At 39.3% G+C, this 16,569-nt stretch overlaps 1 protein-coding gene across 8 annotated transcripts in view; it reads right to left on the bottom strand.

Annotated features, from left to right (window-relative positions):
* KIF16B (kinesin family member 16B) overlaps positions 1-16,569 on the bottom strand; it is a 447,597-nt gene that overhangs the window by 161,612 nt on the left and 269,416 nt on the right. For 7 of the 8 annotated variants that reach the window (XM_004376454.1, XM_023731419.1, XM_023731420.1 and 4 more), the window contains one exon: positions 2,654-2,776. In XM_004376454.1, the coding sequence (XP_004376511.1) occupies positions 2,654-2,776 (123 nt within the window). Of the gene's footprint in view, positions 1-2,653; positions 2,777-13,040; positions 13,206-16,569 lie in introns of those variants that run through there. The other variant, XM_023731424.1, reaches the window with a different exon arrangement.

Raw genomic sequence — 16,569 nt, 5'->3', positions numbered from 1 at the left:
AGACTGGCCAGGACATTAGTGTACCCAGTATACTTTAATAGCTATGCCTTTACCAGAGCAAAGCCATTTTTATTTGTTTTGTCAGACTGTGTTTCTAGTTCCAGGCTTTGATTATCTCTGTAATGGGGTGTGCCCTCAAGTACAGGGGCATACCTATCTGTGAAGGCATCAGGAGGCCCTTCCTAAATGGAGAACGAGGAACTCTCCAAGTAAAAACTAACAGTCCATTTCTGGTGCTAGTGATTACAGCACCGTGATGAACACAAAAGGAAGCAGAACAATGCCGCGCTTTCAGAACGTGGCTTTGATAATAAGTTCAAAGGAAGCAGAACTCTTTGGATTTGGATTTTACGTATTTTGAAGTGAAAGCCTGGACTCTGAACGGCTCCATACGGTTTTCTGTACCTGGTTTCTCCAACCTGCCTTTATAGTAGCACCTTTACAATTTTTGCCACATCTGCATGGCATCTGTATTATTATTTGCTTGCAATTTTTACTTAAATCAACTCAGCTAAAAATAAATATCTTCTTTATCCATGTCTTAAGTTCTATCTGTGAAATCTTCAACTGTAGATGATAGTGGTATTTTACCAACACATTTATCTATTAAAATAGAATAAATCCATATACCAACTGAAGTCATCGTATGCCTTCCAGTGCTGTGAGTTCTATGTTTTTGGAGAAATCCTTTACTCCCTAATTGAGCAATATGTAAATAATGCAAACGCACCATCAGAAACTATTTTTATATATGTATATACTATTACAGGAGCCCTGGTGGCACAGTGGTTAAGAGCTTGGCTGCTAACCAAAAAAAAAGTCAGCAGTTTAAATACACCAGCTGCTCCTTGGAAACCCTATGGGGCAGTTCTGCTCTGTCCTATCAGGTTGCTATGAGTTGGAATTGACTCGATGGCAGCAATGGGTTTGGTTTTTATTTTTCTTATATACCATTACAAGGAGCCCTGGTGGCGCAGTGGTTAAGTGTTTGGTTGCTAACCAAAAGGTCCACAGTTCAAATCCACCAGCCACTCCAAGGAAAGATGTGGTGATCTGCTTCCATAAAGATTACAGCCTAGGAAACCCTATGTGGCAGTTCTACTCTGTCCTGTAGGGTTGTTACGAGTTAGAATTGATTTGAGGGCAATGGGATTTTTTTTTTAAATATACTATTATATACATGTACAACTAGAACTATACACATACCCACACGCACAAACACCATTTAGAATGGCTGAGAACACCTGAAAAGGAATTTAACAGGAATTGGGCATTAGGTTAGGGCAGTGGGAAATACTAGACCAAGGACATGGGATAATGTTTGAATAAGAAACCACAGAATCTGGCCGGTATGTTAACATTAACAACAACATACAAGCAACCAAGCAACAAACGTTCTCAACACAAGCCTCAAATATATAAATTAATGACCAGGTTAAAAAAAATAGAAATTTTATATGGAGATTTTAAAATCTAGAAACCTAGTTAATTAGAAAAGAAGTTATTTTGCACTGTTTCTTCAGGAAAACTGAAAAAGATGGATGCCTGCAGGGAGAAATCCCCCAGAGCCCTGGGGGTGCCCTGAGGTGCATCAGCAGCTGGGGAGGTAGCACTGGTTTCAGGCTCCTACCCTGCAGCAGCTCTAAGTCTCTGCTTTCTACAGCGCTCTTCAACCTAAGACAGTCTTTGAACAAAGGGCTTCTCAGGGAAGAAGAAATTTGGAAACCACTGGTGTCTTTCAATCTTCTCATTTTGCCAATAAGGAAACTGAGGCTCAGAAAAGTTAAAAGACTTACTTAGGGTCACTCATCAAACTGTAAGAGAACCACAGTCTACAAAATTCAGCATCTAGATTTCCAATCTGGTATTATCCGAACAAAACCACCTCCGAGAATACTCTTATGCATTAATATACTGGTGACGCTGGTGGACTTCATTATATCAATGCCCTCATCTATCCTTGAATATAGAGAGGGGTTTATCATTAATTCCTTGAGGGGGCGATGGTGGCCAGCAACATTTTATGAAGTGTTACGAGTCAACGGAAATAAATTAGAAATAAAGATGAAGTCATTATTTCAGAAAGTCTGATGTAAGGAAACACAAGCACATATCTTCCTGAAAAGTTGTATAAATCTAATAATGTTTTAAACAGATTAGGAGAGCTTCCCAATTAATAATAATAGAAACAACAACAGCATCAATAGTAATAATAGTAACAGCTATCATTCATTGTTTATTATATACTAGTCATTAGACTTAGCACTTCATATGTATTGATATCCCTGCGACATAAATATCATTTCCATTTTACAGATAAGAGAATTGAGTCTAAGCTCATGGGCAGGGTGACCAACTGTCCTGGCACCCCTCAGTCCTGAGCAAACCAGGATGGCTGGTCACCCGACCTATGTACTGGTTAAGTGTGGGAACTGTCTAACTACCCAACCACCGCTACCTTTTATGGGATAGTTTTCCTCTGTGTTGTACAGTCTAGAGTTTCACACACTGGGCTTAAAGAAAGGTGTGACTGATATCTTACAAAATAAGATATTCACTTGTAGCTTCGTCATCTTTTACAAAAAATGAAAGAGAAAGCACTGCATAGCATCACTCACTCACTCCTCCAGAAAGGTAAAGAAGGTACACTTACCTTGACCTCAAACTCGAAGTGCTCATCCTTTCCTTGTCCACAGAGAACATAGCGTGGAATACTAATTTTAATTGGGTCCTTCAGGTCGTATGGATTTGCTCCCAAACAGCGAGAAACCATCCGCTATCAAAGGCACATCAGACAGGGAGAACAAAGAGAAACCAAGATCACTCCACTGAAAATACTCTGCTCAGGTAGGAGAAAGAAAATGTGTTTCACCTAGAGAAAAGAGCATCAAATCTGTAGAGTTTATTTAGAAAAATGAAGGTTTCCTTTTAAAGAAAAGTGCTAAGCCTCTCTCATAACAAAAGATCATTCTTTAGATATACCATTCAAGAAGTTAGGGCAAAAGCACTTCAAAACGTTGTTTGGCTTTGAAGTTCCTTCCAATTTACAAGAACAAGTGAACAAAGGGATAGATTATGTATTCTGACTTTAAAAAATCAGTATAAACCAGATTCCTTTTTGAAATATTTTGACCATCGAACAAACTTCTTTTTTCTTCACAGACAATCAGACTGCTGAACATAAAACTGCAAAAGCTGGAAATTTTATTCAAATTTACTTCATTTTTAACTTCTAGGCATTTTTATAAGCCAGCGTTGTGTGGAAAGCTCTTTGTACCACAATTTAAAAAAAATCCCAAGTATTCTCTTAAGGTGTCATTTGATAAAAAATAATCAACATGGTCTGACAAATATGTACGATCTGGATGGCAGAAGCCAGAAGGGTTTCACAAGATACATTATGAAAAAAAATAAATCTTCAAAATGAGTTTTCTTGAGTGTGAATGGGAGAAAAATCTCTAAATAATTCTTATAATTTGCACTAACCTGGGGCTTTGGAAAACATAAGAAAATATGTTTTGGGAGTAGTAGCAGTAACAACAAAAATAATAATTAGAGTTAGCATGGATTGAATACTTACTATATACCAAGAACGGTGCTAAACCATTTATATGCAGTGCTCCACTTTAACCTCACAATTCCCCTATGAGGTACTAACCATTATTAACCATATTTATCAGATGAGAGGCCAAGACTGAGAGTTTAGGTAACTTGATTGAGTCAAGTAGCAGAGCCAGGATTTGGATTCAGGCTAATCCGGAGCCCACTTTCATCGCCACTATCATAAAATTTCAAAGTAATTTCATCCATCTGAGATAAACTGAGCTAACAAACACGTCAAATATACACAGAAACACAGAATTGAAGACGAAGGAAACTCCATGATTCTGCAGTGAGATCCACTCATTTGACTGAAAAGAAAACTCTAGACAATGAGTCCTCTTTCTCACAGGCAGAAAGGGTCATGGACCCTTAGATCCTTAGCCAGGGTAACACGGATGGCCCATATGTGTGTGAAAGTACCGGTTTCTGGATGACATAAAGGCTCATGCTTTGTGTGAGATTACTGCTTTCATTCTAGCTTTGGCATGATACACATGAAGCTACCAAAGTCTTTTAAAACATCCTAATCTGCTCCCCCTGGCCCCCAATGGCTGATCACCCAAGACAAGAACCATCAATTGCTTATTGCAATAATGCTATTATATTTAGCTGTCCTTAGTATCAAAAACCATAGTGAAAATTCTTAAAATGAGGGTTTCTTAATATGTGCATTACCAAAGACCTTCAATGGACTTTCAGTCCACTGCCAAATTTCTTTAAATGTAGACATTTCCTGACACATGAAATACATTCATCTATTTAAAGACAGAAAGGCAGAGAATTTGGTGGTCTTACTTATTTTCAAAGAGTACATTAATGTTAAGAAATGTCTTTGCCAACAAATGCCCTGGCTTAGTCATGTGGTTCTTGCTCTGCTGATTAAACCCTAGACCCTTAAATGTCCTGCTTAATAACTATGCTCTTCAGGTATGCACATAATTTCTACATCTGATACAATTCTTTGAGAATCGATTTGTTGTACTATGTGTGTGTGCCTGCATGTGCAAGTTGGGTTGGGATCATGTTATACCTAGGGACAACCTCAGCAAAAGGGGAATGCTACTGTAGAGATTTCAAGCAACAATTAGCAACTGATAACACTAGCTGAGAAGGAAAGATCCACTCATTCTACCTTAGGAGGAACCTGAACACTCCCTACAGATTAGACCAAAAGGCCAACACTATGGCTGACTTGGTGAGGAGTTGTTTGTGTAGAGTTATTAAGTTCTGTCCTAAGAAATGAGAATGAGGAAAGGGAGGAAGAAAGGCAATTTATCATTTCCCTTCAACTAGGTGGGAACGGTAATAGAAAAAAATTCTTAAACATCACAAGATCTTGTTGGGGACCACTGGCTTTCTTTCAACCTTATCTACTGGACTTTTGTCACTTTAGGCATGTAGTTGTCACACAAGTATTTACTGAAGAAGAAGTTTTGAAAGACAAATTTTACCTTTTCACAATTTTGCCTTAGGATACCTTCATTTATATACTCGAATTTTTCAAGGTCAAGTGTATTATTGGTTCTCAAAAAGGCATGGATGACAGTAACAATAAATGTAAGACAACTGGTATTGTATCTCTACCATTATCTACTCTCCTGAAGCAACCACAGGAAACGGACTTGGGATTCCAGGTGGTGTTCACTTCAGAGATGCTGAAAGAGAGAGAAAACTCAGAACTAAGGTTCAGCTCTAGAACTTGGTCTCTGAGTAACTTACCCTCCCTGAACCTCAGTCTCCTCCTCTATGGAATGTGGCATGACATGTATCAAATTCCAATTCTATGGTAGGAATCCAACTGTGAACAAGACAGAATCCTGCATTTGTGGGAGTTATGATTAGAGGCCGACTCTGACAAGTAAACTGATAGTTACAGCATAGTGGGATTAGAAGGTTGTGATGAGGGACTGAGTGAGAAGGTGTATGAACATGCACACTGCTATCTAAAGGTCACCATTATCGCTGAGGGAGGGCTGAGGTCAAAACGGCCCTGGGTATATTCTGCTAGCTAAGTCACAGAAACTTAACTTCAACTTTCCAAATGCCTTTTTCTAAGGGCACCCCTAGCATATACAATCAAATAAGGATATCCATTAGTGAGCACCAACACTGTCAACACAGAGCCAGATCCTGAGAATAAACTATAACTTTTACAAAGTATTTGTAATTTTTAAGACCTTTAGTTTTAAACAAGATTTGGTTGTTCCACTCTACCTTAACTTTCTCTTTTTATAAGTCATATTTCAAAATGTGATAAGACTATAATTGATGGTCTAGTTATTTCAGGAGCCTGTTAAGACTGGAAAGTTCTCTATTCCAATAACGTATAATTGTGAAATTAATCCCTAACGAAAAGAAAGTTGCTTGAAGCTCAAGTTGATATATCCTTTACAGAAAAAAATCTCTGCCTTTGTTAACTTCATTGGGTATATGAATTAAGTAGGGAATAGTCCTCTGGGAGGGAACAGATCTCCTAATGTTTACAAAGCTTGCCTAAATCTAGGACAGCCCTTTACATACCCGTACCTGCATGTGTACCTCAAAAGGTCATTCCAGACTGGATACAGGAGCCACTGCCTTTTTTTTTTTTTTTTTAACACAATACTCAAGGGTGACAATCTTTACTCCTTTGGCTAAACTGTTACTAAGTTAAAGGTGACTTCAGGGAATAGTTTCAATTCAAGGTTTGAAGAGCAATCCAGGGCCATAGTCTCAGGGGCTCCTCCTGCCTCAATAGGTTCAGTAAGTCTGGATTCTTGAAGAATTTGAAGTTCTATTCCACATTTTTTTCCCATTTTTATCAGGATTCATCTATTGTCTCTGATCAGAACATTCATTGCTGGAAGCTGGGCACCATCTAATTCTGGTCTCAAGGTGGAGGAGGCAGTGATTCATGGAGAAAATTAGTCCTGCAGTCTGGTTCTTCCTAAATTTATTTTTGCTTTGAAAGTAGCTATATCTTGAATATCCTGAGTTTTATACTAGACAAGTAAATGTGTACAATATCACATTATATTCCATTACTTATGGATGCTTTTAAAGTTCGATTGCATTCTTTATTTTGGATTCAGTCACAGTTTCTCTACATGCAGCAAAGACTAATCTTAGATTTGGAAGGGGACGTCGGCTACACATCGTAATAGGAGGTAAAGAAACATGAAGAGTGGTATGTTTGAAGCATCTCTCTGAAACAGCTCCAGTATGGATAAAAGTATAAGACATTTCAGGCCACTGTTAAATGCACCGCAGAATGGTTTTATTTAGAAATGAAAAGTCAAGAAAAAGTACATAATTAGTAACTTATCTGTTTCTGTGCATAATAAGCATCATCTTTCAAAATAAAAATATAAAGAAATACTTTCTCATAACTTTTAATGAAATAACATTCTTGTGTCAACAAATATGCCATTTTCCATTGTGGGTAAAACACTGTAGTTGGGTTCTTAGCCAAAAGAAACAGGCAGAACATGGGCTACATTTTAAATATTCAGATTAGAATCTTCTCTACCTCCTCAGGCTGTCTCTTTCAAAAGGGACAAATTATGGAAATTAACAGGAAGTGGTATTAACATCCACTCAGATTACTATCAGACACTGCAGAGGGCTCTGAATGGTCCAGTTCTAAAAGGAGTCAGAAACTTTTCTCCCTAAACACTCTAATTATGTAATGGATGGATGAGTTCAGTATACGCTTGACTATGACAAGGTCAGACCTAAGGACTGCCATCTAACCCCTTAGAGCTTATATCCAAGCTTTGCTTCTAAAAATACAGGCAAACCTGAGTTTTATCAGATTTAACAAAATTAATAATTCTCTTCTGTTTCCAGCAGAGCACATAGTTCTAATACTGCCCTTTTTCAACCACACGTCATGATAGTTTTAATTAGAGCTACTATTTATCAAGCACTTACTATTATGTCCCAGTGGTCTGAAAATGGAGACCTGGGGCAGGAAAGATGGTGAGAATGTTATATTCTCAAATACAAGCCATGTTATAAGAAATATGGAATAAAGGTGACTTGTGTGAGCGGGTGCAAATTATTAGTATGGTAAATAGCCTAGACATGTTTACATTCACCTTCAGAAGGTGAAGTCTACCTATGTAGTATAGGGACCTTATCTTTATTCCATGCTACCTTTAAAGCTTAGGAAATACAACTGAACTGCATTTTGCTAAGACATGCGGCCACACGTGCTTCAGTACACCCTGACCATCCCTGTCAAGGTCAGGGCTTAATAACAGTCTGATATGAAGAAACAAGAAAATTCACATCAGGAAAAAGAAATACAGGTTTTCAAATAAAAGAGCATTTCTTTTATTTTTATATATCCTTGGGGATAAATTACCTGTAAAAAAAGTAAATAAATGACAAACTCTTTTAGACCCAGATGCTTGTGGAATCCCTTGAGTTTAGTGGCCTTTGGGTGAAAGGTTAGCAGGACATTACCAATCCATGATCTAACTGGAAGAGACGACTTCTCCCACATGGATCTGAGTTGACCAACATTTTGTTCCAAGATTGAGAGACAGTGGACATGAGATAAATGTTCAAACTTGGAATCATTAAAAATATCACCATCTTTTCCCAGATCATGCAAGACTAGTTGGTGCCTTCAGAGGTCCTTCTCTCTGGACAACTCATCATTGAACAGCTGATTTAAAGGAGACTAAATTTTGGGTCTACTGTGACTAATCTGGAGACCTGGTGGTGCAGTGGTTAAGAGCTCAGGCTGCTAACCAAAAGGCCAGCAGTTCGAATCCACCGGCCACTCCTTGGAAACCCTATGGAGCAGTTCTACTCTGTCACATAAGGTCGCTATGCGTCAGAATGGACTCAACGGCAAAGGGTTTTTTTTTTCCTTTTTCTTTTTTTTGGTGGACTAAGTGATACCGTGGCAACAACTGCTACGTGGCTCTCTTCACCAAACATGGATATACACACTTTAGGGCCCTCAGGAGGGAAAATTAGGTGTTCTCCCTTCTACTTCTACAATGTCTTTGATTAACTATGACAAAAAAAAGTGCCACACATTTTCACTCACTGATGTATGCCAAGTCCTTGCTCTGGTTCAAATGCTGCTAAATTCTAAGATTCAGAAGAAAGGTGGTGGTGGGGGATAGATATGCTTCTACAGAGCAGAGCCATTTCAACCTACTTGCAAACCAATCAGAGAGACATAAAAGCTTTTGCTTTTTTTTGTATGCCACTGAGATGTCGGGAGCTGTTATTCAGCAACGGCTGACTGATATAACATCCATCACAACAAATATCTTAAGGAATAGGAGTCATATAAGATGCTAACTGAAAAATATGTAACTAAATTAACAAAAGACCTAATAAGACAGTGAGTTAACCAATAAGACTGCTTGACCATCAAAGAAGCATTATTAAAAGAGGCTCTCGTCTATTTACCAAACAAAGCTCTAAATCATCTGGGGTAAAGCATGTAAACAAAAATTACTGTAATTACTAGCTCTGTAAGGCTTAAGTATTCTCCTCCAAGGGGATGCACACACATTTTTTTTCAGCAATGAGAATGAGGAGACAAACTGTTTTGAAATGTTTTTCAACAAAGACTAAATAAATTCACCCTGCCAACCACAAGTCTGCAAAACACGCAGCTGTGAGCAAAATGGATTTTAATCAAATTCAGATGAAATCACTGTTTCAAAAGTACTCAAAGAAGTATTATCTAGAATGAATTAATAAGTCCCACAATGTAAATGTTTATGCTTATATTAGAACACTGCTAAATGCCATATAACAAACTATGCATGTACTTACCTTCTTTTGATTGAAAACCTGATTACAACTGAGGAAATGCTACAAAGATCGAACACCTAGACTTTCATAACTGTTCCACTATAGTAGTGTCATGGGTTCAGAACTGGAGAGCAAGCCACTGGATGCAGAGGGAGGCTCGCTAAGGCCAAAGCCACAGTGGATGATGGCAAAGACACTACACCACTGGCTTCCACAGGTACTATGAAACCTTAATACTTCCCAGATAGCAAGTCAAACTCTCATACTTGAGATCCATATTTTATTTCAAGGTAAAAAGTGTGCTTAGGTGAGAGAAGTGACATGTAAAATCTGAATGCCACAGGCTGCTTCTATTGTGTAGGGAAATCTGAACATGAGTTTCATCATCTCCTACTTGCATCATAAAGCAGACTGGAGAAGTTATCAAGAGAAATGTAACACTAATATTTGCTGCATGCCCCATATGATAAAAACACTTAAGACCAGGATTCATAACATAGTAGAATTATGCTTTTTTTACTCATGAGGACAAGCAAGTTTGTCTATGTAATATTTATCACTCTTTGTTGAAATTATGTGCTAGTTATGAATTGCTGCCTTTTCCCAATGATGGCATACCTCTTCTGTCATCTTTAATTCCACTCTCTGTTCTTCATGATCATTAATTTTATTTTTCTTATCAAGGATATATTAAAAAAAAAAATGGGACAACTGAAAAAAGGTAATAATGCAAAATATATTAGCTGAAAAAATGTGAAAATAAATTAGAAGATTATTGAACAAATATTAGAAGACTACCATGGTATATTTTAGAGTATTTTTTCAAGATAGGACACCTACTAGTCAAGAATGTGACAATTTTAATGATGAGGATCACAGACTCAAATGCCTTCAGGCGTAAGGCGACAGGGTGTCTGCGTGTAGGGGGGTGTGGGTGGCTTTGGAAGTGACAAGAACATGCTCCATCTGAACACGTTTGAATTTAAATGCCTCAAAAAACCAAAAAGCCTCCGCCGGGCCAAACCAAACAAGGCTGGTGCCACCATTTTGTGGATCATGATCTATTTTCCAGTTTCCTGCCTTTCTCCATCTTTCTGTTCACTTCCCCGGAACTTAATGAAGAAAATGCAGAACAAGTTAAGTTGTTTGTTATTAGCTCTAAAGAGGAAAAAGGGGGAAGATGTACAATTCCTGGGCAGATGGAGATGGTAAGTTTCTGGATACGTTAAGCTTTGACTCCATCCCTGTCATTGCTTAGAAACAGAAATGAACAGTTGGTTACAACACTTACATTGTACATTATACAGAGATTTTACCAGAATAACAAATGATCCCTCCATGCCAGGCCTAAAATGAATGGCTTAACGGGATCGCTGACTCACTCAACTGTGTCTGACATTCAGGGAGTAGCTCCCTGAGATATGCATGATCACGGCTGGGAGTAGAAGAGGAGGAGGTGGAGCAATAAAGAGGCACATCTCCTTCATTCAGAGACTTGGAATTTAATAGGACACCCACATCTGTGAGACAGGAAGATATAGGCAGAGCAACTCAGGGAACAGAAGAAATTAAAAATACATACAAAACAGGTATCCTGATTCTTCGTAGGACTGTTGAACAGAGGTGGATAAAGAGGACAGGGTAATCAGAAGACAGGGAGATCTTAAAGAAAATCATCTTAAGCTGCTAACAGAGGAGAGTACTGACTACCGGATGGTACTTCCTGAAGACAGAAGACACGGGCAAAGCAGATGAGGGCAGGAACTCACCTCAGCTGGGAGGCCACCGCATCAGTTGGCTTAGGTCGACAGAATATCTCTGCCAGAGGTATGAGTAACAGGTGGGCTGTCAGACAAGATGGAGGATAGGCAGTGAAAAGAGCTGAGGGCCTTGTAAGGGGACCATATATTTGACAAGGCAGCAAAAAGAAGCCATTAGAAAAGTCAGACTTGAAAATGAAGAGCCTTTCTCGAAGAGAAATATAGAAGTTCAGAGAAAGAAGTGGAACGGGGAGGGGAGGTGGGAAGAGGAATAGTCAAAAAATAAACCCACAAGTGAAGAGCTGAAATTGCATAGATTGGAAGAGAACAGACAAAAACCATGAAGGGTGGAAGAAAAAGGCAATTAGCTGAGGAAAAAGGCACTGCAGGGTATGTGTCACTGTCTTGATGCCTCCTATCATTGTGTTGGGAGGACGTTCTAAATCCCTGGGTCCTTATAGGAAGCTTGATGCATCACTAATGGGCTCTGCTATATAGCTGTCCTAATCACGGCTAAAACGGAGGATGTCAGTGAAGGTCACTGCCAACCTGGGCACTTTTTCAGGTAGCACTAATTAGCCCACAGGAATCCAGCAGGCACAGATAGATTCCAAGTCATCATACCATAAACCGATACGGAAGCCAAACAATCAGAAATGCTTTAACAGCCTCACAAATAATGGGTGGACTCAAGTATACAAGTGTGAGTTTCAAGAAAATGACGCAAGGTGGTGATGAAGACGTCTGATCAGTGCTTTGCTAACAGCTATTTTATTTTACTGTAGATATTTAAAATATTTACATTTTCAATTTTAGGGATCTGTAGGTTTGATATAGTCATATTCCTTTGACTGTCTTCAAAATGTTCATTTTATTAAAGATCTCAAAAAATATGTAATTTAGTATCCTCATCCATTGCTGGTGGGAATACAAAATGGTACAGGTATAGTGGAAGAGTCTGGTGGTTCCTCAACATACTCTGTAGAGCTGTCATATGATTCCGCAATTCCACTGCTAGGTATATATACTCTAGGGATCTAACAGAAGTGACACGAACAGACATATGCACACCTAGGTTCATAGCAGCACTATTCACAATAGCAAAAAGATGGGAATATCAAGTGCCCATCAACAGATGGATGGGTAAGTAAAATGTGCTACATAAATACAATGAAATACTACTCAGTGATAAAAATGAGTTCCCGAAACATCTTGGAACATGGATGCAACTGGAGAACATTATGTTGAGCAAAATAAGTCAATCACAAAAGAACAAATATTGTATGTTCTCACTTTTATGAAATGACATGAACAGGCAAATACAGAGAAACTAACGTTCATCGGTGGTTACGGGGAGGGCGAGAGGAATTAACTCTCTAGGTACTACACACTTGTTATTTTTGGTGATGGGAAAGGCAACAAACAAATGAGGGTGAAGTGTGTGCAGCCTGATGAAGGGAAACGATATCACTAAAATGTACACAAAGGGACCTTTCGGTAATTGCTATGGCATATATGATTTTGAAACAAAAGCAACAACCACCAAAAAATATATGTGCAGGTATATATGTATGCATGTAGATACATCTGTGCATAGGTATGTATATGTGAGTATATGTGTGTGTGTGGATGTATACACACACACACGTATGTACCCATTGCCGTCAAGTCGATTCCGACTCAGAGCGACCTTACAGGACAGAGTAGGGCTGCCCCATAGGGTTTCCAAGGAGCTGCTGGTTGATTCCAACTGCCGACCTTTGGTTAGCAGCCGAACTCTTAACCGCTGCTATATAGGTGTATGCAAATATGTGACTGTATGCACATATATTCTTGTATGTAATAAAGCACATAGGGAACACAGTTACTGGTACCTTTTAGGCATAACCAAACGCCTTGCAGGACTGCTTTCCTGGGTTGAAAGACTATGACCACAGTCTTGTGGGACATCTTCGTCAATTGGTATAATACAGTTCCTAAAGTTTATGTTCTACATTCCAGTTTGGTGAGTAGTGTCTGGGGTCTTAAAAAGATTGTGAGCAGCCATCTAAGATACAACTATTGGTCTCTACTCACCTGGAGCAAAAGAGAAAGAAAGAAATCAAAGATTCAAAGAAGAAACTAGTTTACAGGACTAATAGTCTACATGAACCACTGCCTCATCTACTCTAAAATTAGAAGAACTAGATGGTGCCCAGCTAACAATATAGACCATTCTGACCAGGGTCATAAAAGATGTACCCTGATAGAATGGGAGAAAAATGTGGAAGAGAACCTCAAATTCTTTAAAAAAAAAAAAAAGACTTATTGGACTGGTTGGGACTGGAGGATTCCCCAAGACTATAGCCCTGAGAGCCTCTTTAAACCTTAAACCTAAACTAGTCTGAGGTCACCTTTTAGCTAAGAACAGATTGGCTCACAAAATAAAGAATATCACCCATGAGTACTGTGTTCCTTTAAAACAGCATCTATATGAGACCAAAAGGTCAACAATTACTTTAAAAAAAGATGAGAATGTAAGGGGGCAGGGAAACTAGATTAATGGAAACAGAACCACCAGAACGGAAATATTGACAATGTTCACGTCATGAAGAATGTAACTGATGTCACTGAACAATCTGCGTAGAAATTGTTGAATGGGAACCTAAACTTCTGTGTAAACCTTCACTGAAAACACAATAAAATATTACTAAAAAAAACCATGTTCTGTGTTTTTAAGTCTCCTCCCTAGATTCTTGTCAAATGTGAGATGAGCCAAAGAGCCTCATCTTATGAATTTCGGGTTAATTCCCAGACATCCCCTGCCACAGTCTGACTACATGAAAGCCACAATCAGGTGGTGAACAATTGGGCATTCTTAGCCTCCTGAGGGTGTTCAGAGGACTATTTCTTAGGTCAGATGCAAGTTTGAGTTTTTGTAAGAAGACAAGTTCTATTGTTAATAAATCTTTCTTGTCTGCAACAACATACCTGAATTCACTTAAAGCATGACATCTGATCATATCGAATTGTGCAGCTGGAGGAGATAGGTTTAAAGACTTAGTGTGAGGATGAAAAGGCCATCTTCCCTCACAAGTGCAATGTGGGTGTTCAGAAGGACTAGTAACTGGGAATGGCCTTGGCTGACTGGCAATGGCTTTGGCTGAAGTCATCCTCAACACTGACTGCCGTGTAGAGCAATAACGGAACCTCTGCCAGAGTGGGGATGCTGATCTCCATATTTCCATGAAGAAAGTAAATCATGTCGACCAAGGTACTCTGGAATTTAGACGACAATCGAACTGTGTTTGCCAGAACTAAATCAGAGATTTCTGTTTTCCAATCAAGAGAAAGCTGAACCAGATCTTGCCTTAGCAAAGGATGACTAGTGCAGGAAGCAGCCTCAGACTCTGGCATCTAGACACACAGGAGCTCACAGCATATGTGTTGAGAAAGGTATTGTGGTAACAGAATATAGTGAGCAAGAGACCCTCTACAGAGCCAGGACTCAAACACTCTGTCCGTCAAAGCTGACTTGAATCTCCTTTAGTCCCGAGAGAGGAGAAAAATGCCCACTGAGCCAGGGTGATTATCTGACAGAACCAGGGCAAATAAAGTTGAATGAAGCAGAAGCAAACATGCTGGCGGGGGATCAGGTTCTGTGCAGTTAGCAACAGCAAACCAGTAAACATCTTTGACTTCATTCATGCCACCCAAAGTTTCTGGCAGAGAAAAGCGACATGTTCAAGGTCTTTTAAAGGGTGCTCTTGAAGTTTCGGCATTCAGTCTGCTTAAAATGCAGAGCTCTTTCTAGCATCTTCATATTCAAGCCGGGACACTGAGGTTGGCAAGGAACCTGGTAAACCTGCAGCTGTGAAGGCAGGAGCTGTGTAGGACATGGTGCTCTCTGCTGGCCTCATGTCCCCTGCCTCTTCCCTGTGGCTACTGCCAACCTGAGCTTTGGGAAAACAATGAGAGTCTGATGACGCCAGGTGTCACTTGAAGGGCATGTCCAGGGATGCGTGTTTCAGAAATGGCAGATTTCTGATGAAGGCTGTTACACGGGAGGTCAGCCCACTTGTCACACAGCCTGCCCATATGCCTGGCTTGACTGATCACCTTTGTGCCAGCCTACAGCAGGTGATGACTGGCATCTTCATAAAGGTCTGAGAACTTGGGGTAAAAATACTCCAATCCATTGTTTACTTCTGTCCTGATGTTTACAACTGCTATAGGGTCACCACGAGTCAGAATCAACTCAACGGCAATGGGTTTTCTGGAAAGCTAATTTTTTTAGCAGCTACCTCTTTCTCAGCTTGCTGCTCCCTACGAGACACCAAAGCTGGGGCTCCCGGAGGAACACTGTCCCTAGAAATACTGTCAGAGGGAACAAAGCAAAGCACCTTGCTCCACCTGGTCTGGGTATTTCCACTACTTATAAACACTTCTTGGGAAGTATGTCACAGCAAAGTCCAGCTGTACTCACTCCTCAAGCTGCATTCATCTCTATGAGCCATCAGCTTACTGAACTTTCTGAAATATCCTGAAAATATTCTGCGTTGCTGGTGTTGCTTTCTTTAAACAAGTTAAAAGAGATTTTAGACAGATTACAACATTTTGGTTTGAAATTGCCAGCATGCTCAGGACAACTATATTTATAATTACTGTCCTGCAACACCTCTTGTACCAAAGACTGATCTCTTTTGCTTGTGGGCTCTCTCTCGAGATGCTGAGGCGGAAGTCTTAGGGCTTGAGATGTTCCATGTCATGAGAATACTCCAGTGGGTGTTCTGATCCACTTCCCTCCTCTCCCCTCTAATGATGCTGCAAATGACAGTGGCATCTTTGGGCAGAAGTGGTGCAAGATACTGTGCCAGCCAAGAGTCCCTTTTCTGTTCAAGATGTCAAAAAACAGTTGAAATGCAGATGTGGGATCACCTTTTGTGATTCTTCTGCATATGATGATTCCTGCAGTCATTGGTTTCACTTTGCGGATTGATTCAGATGTTAAACAGAAAGCCTGAGCCATTTGTATTGACTGATATATGATTTAAGAATAATAAAAATTAGAACAGATGATCTAATTCACATATAGAAGATCTATTTCCATATTATATACCTTGTATATTGGTGAATATTTTGATAGATATACATTGTACGGTATTGATCCATAGTATCCATTTCTTGGTCTCTTACTTCACTTTCATAAATCCTAAGACCTTTGATTCAATTTTTAAAAGGTCGAATTTAGTCATGAAAATAAGTACATGCCCATATATCCAAAATGTAGAATAAATCAGGGCATACTTATAAAAATCAGATGGCAAGGCCAAAAAAAATTCACAAGCATTCCAACCCAGACCATGTGTTTCTCTCCTTTTGGCTTGTTTCATGGGAATCATTAATTATGTCTGTCCTGGTTAGATTGCCATCATCCTCATCTACAAACTATCACCACGAA

This window comes from Trichechus manatus, unplaced genomic scaffold (assembly GCF_000243295.1).
Source record: "Trichechus manatus latirostris isolate Lorelei unplaced genomic scaffold, TriManLat1.0 scaffold00042, whole genome shotgun sequence".
NCBI lineage: Eukaryota > Metazoa > Chordata > Mammalia > Sirenia > Trichechidae > Trichechus > Trichechus manatus.
This window is presented reverse-complemented; position numbering and strand designations above follow the sequence as displayed.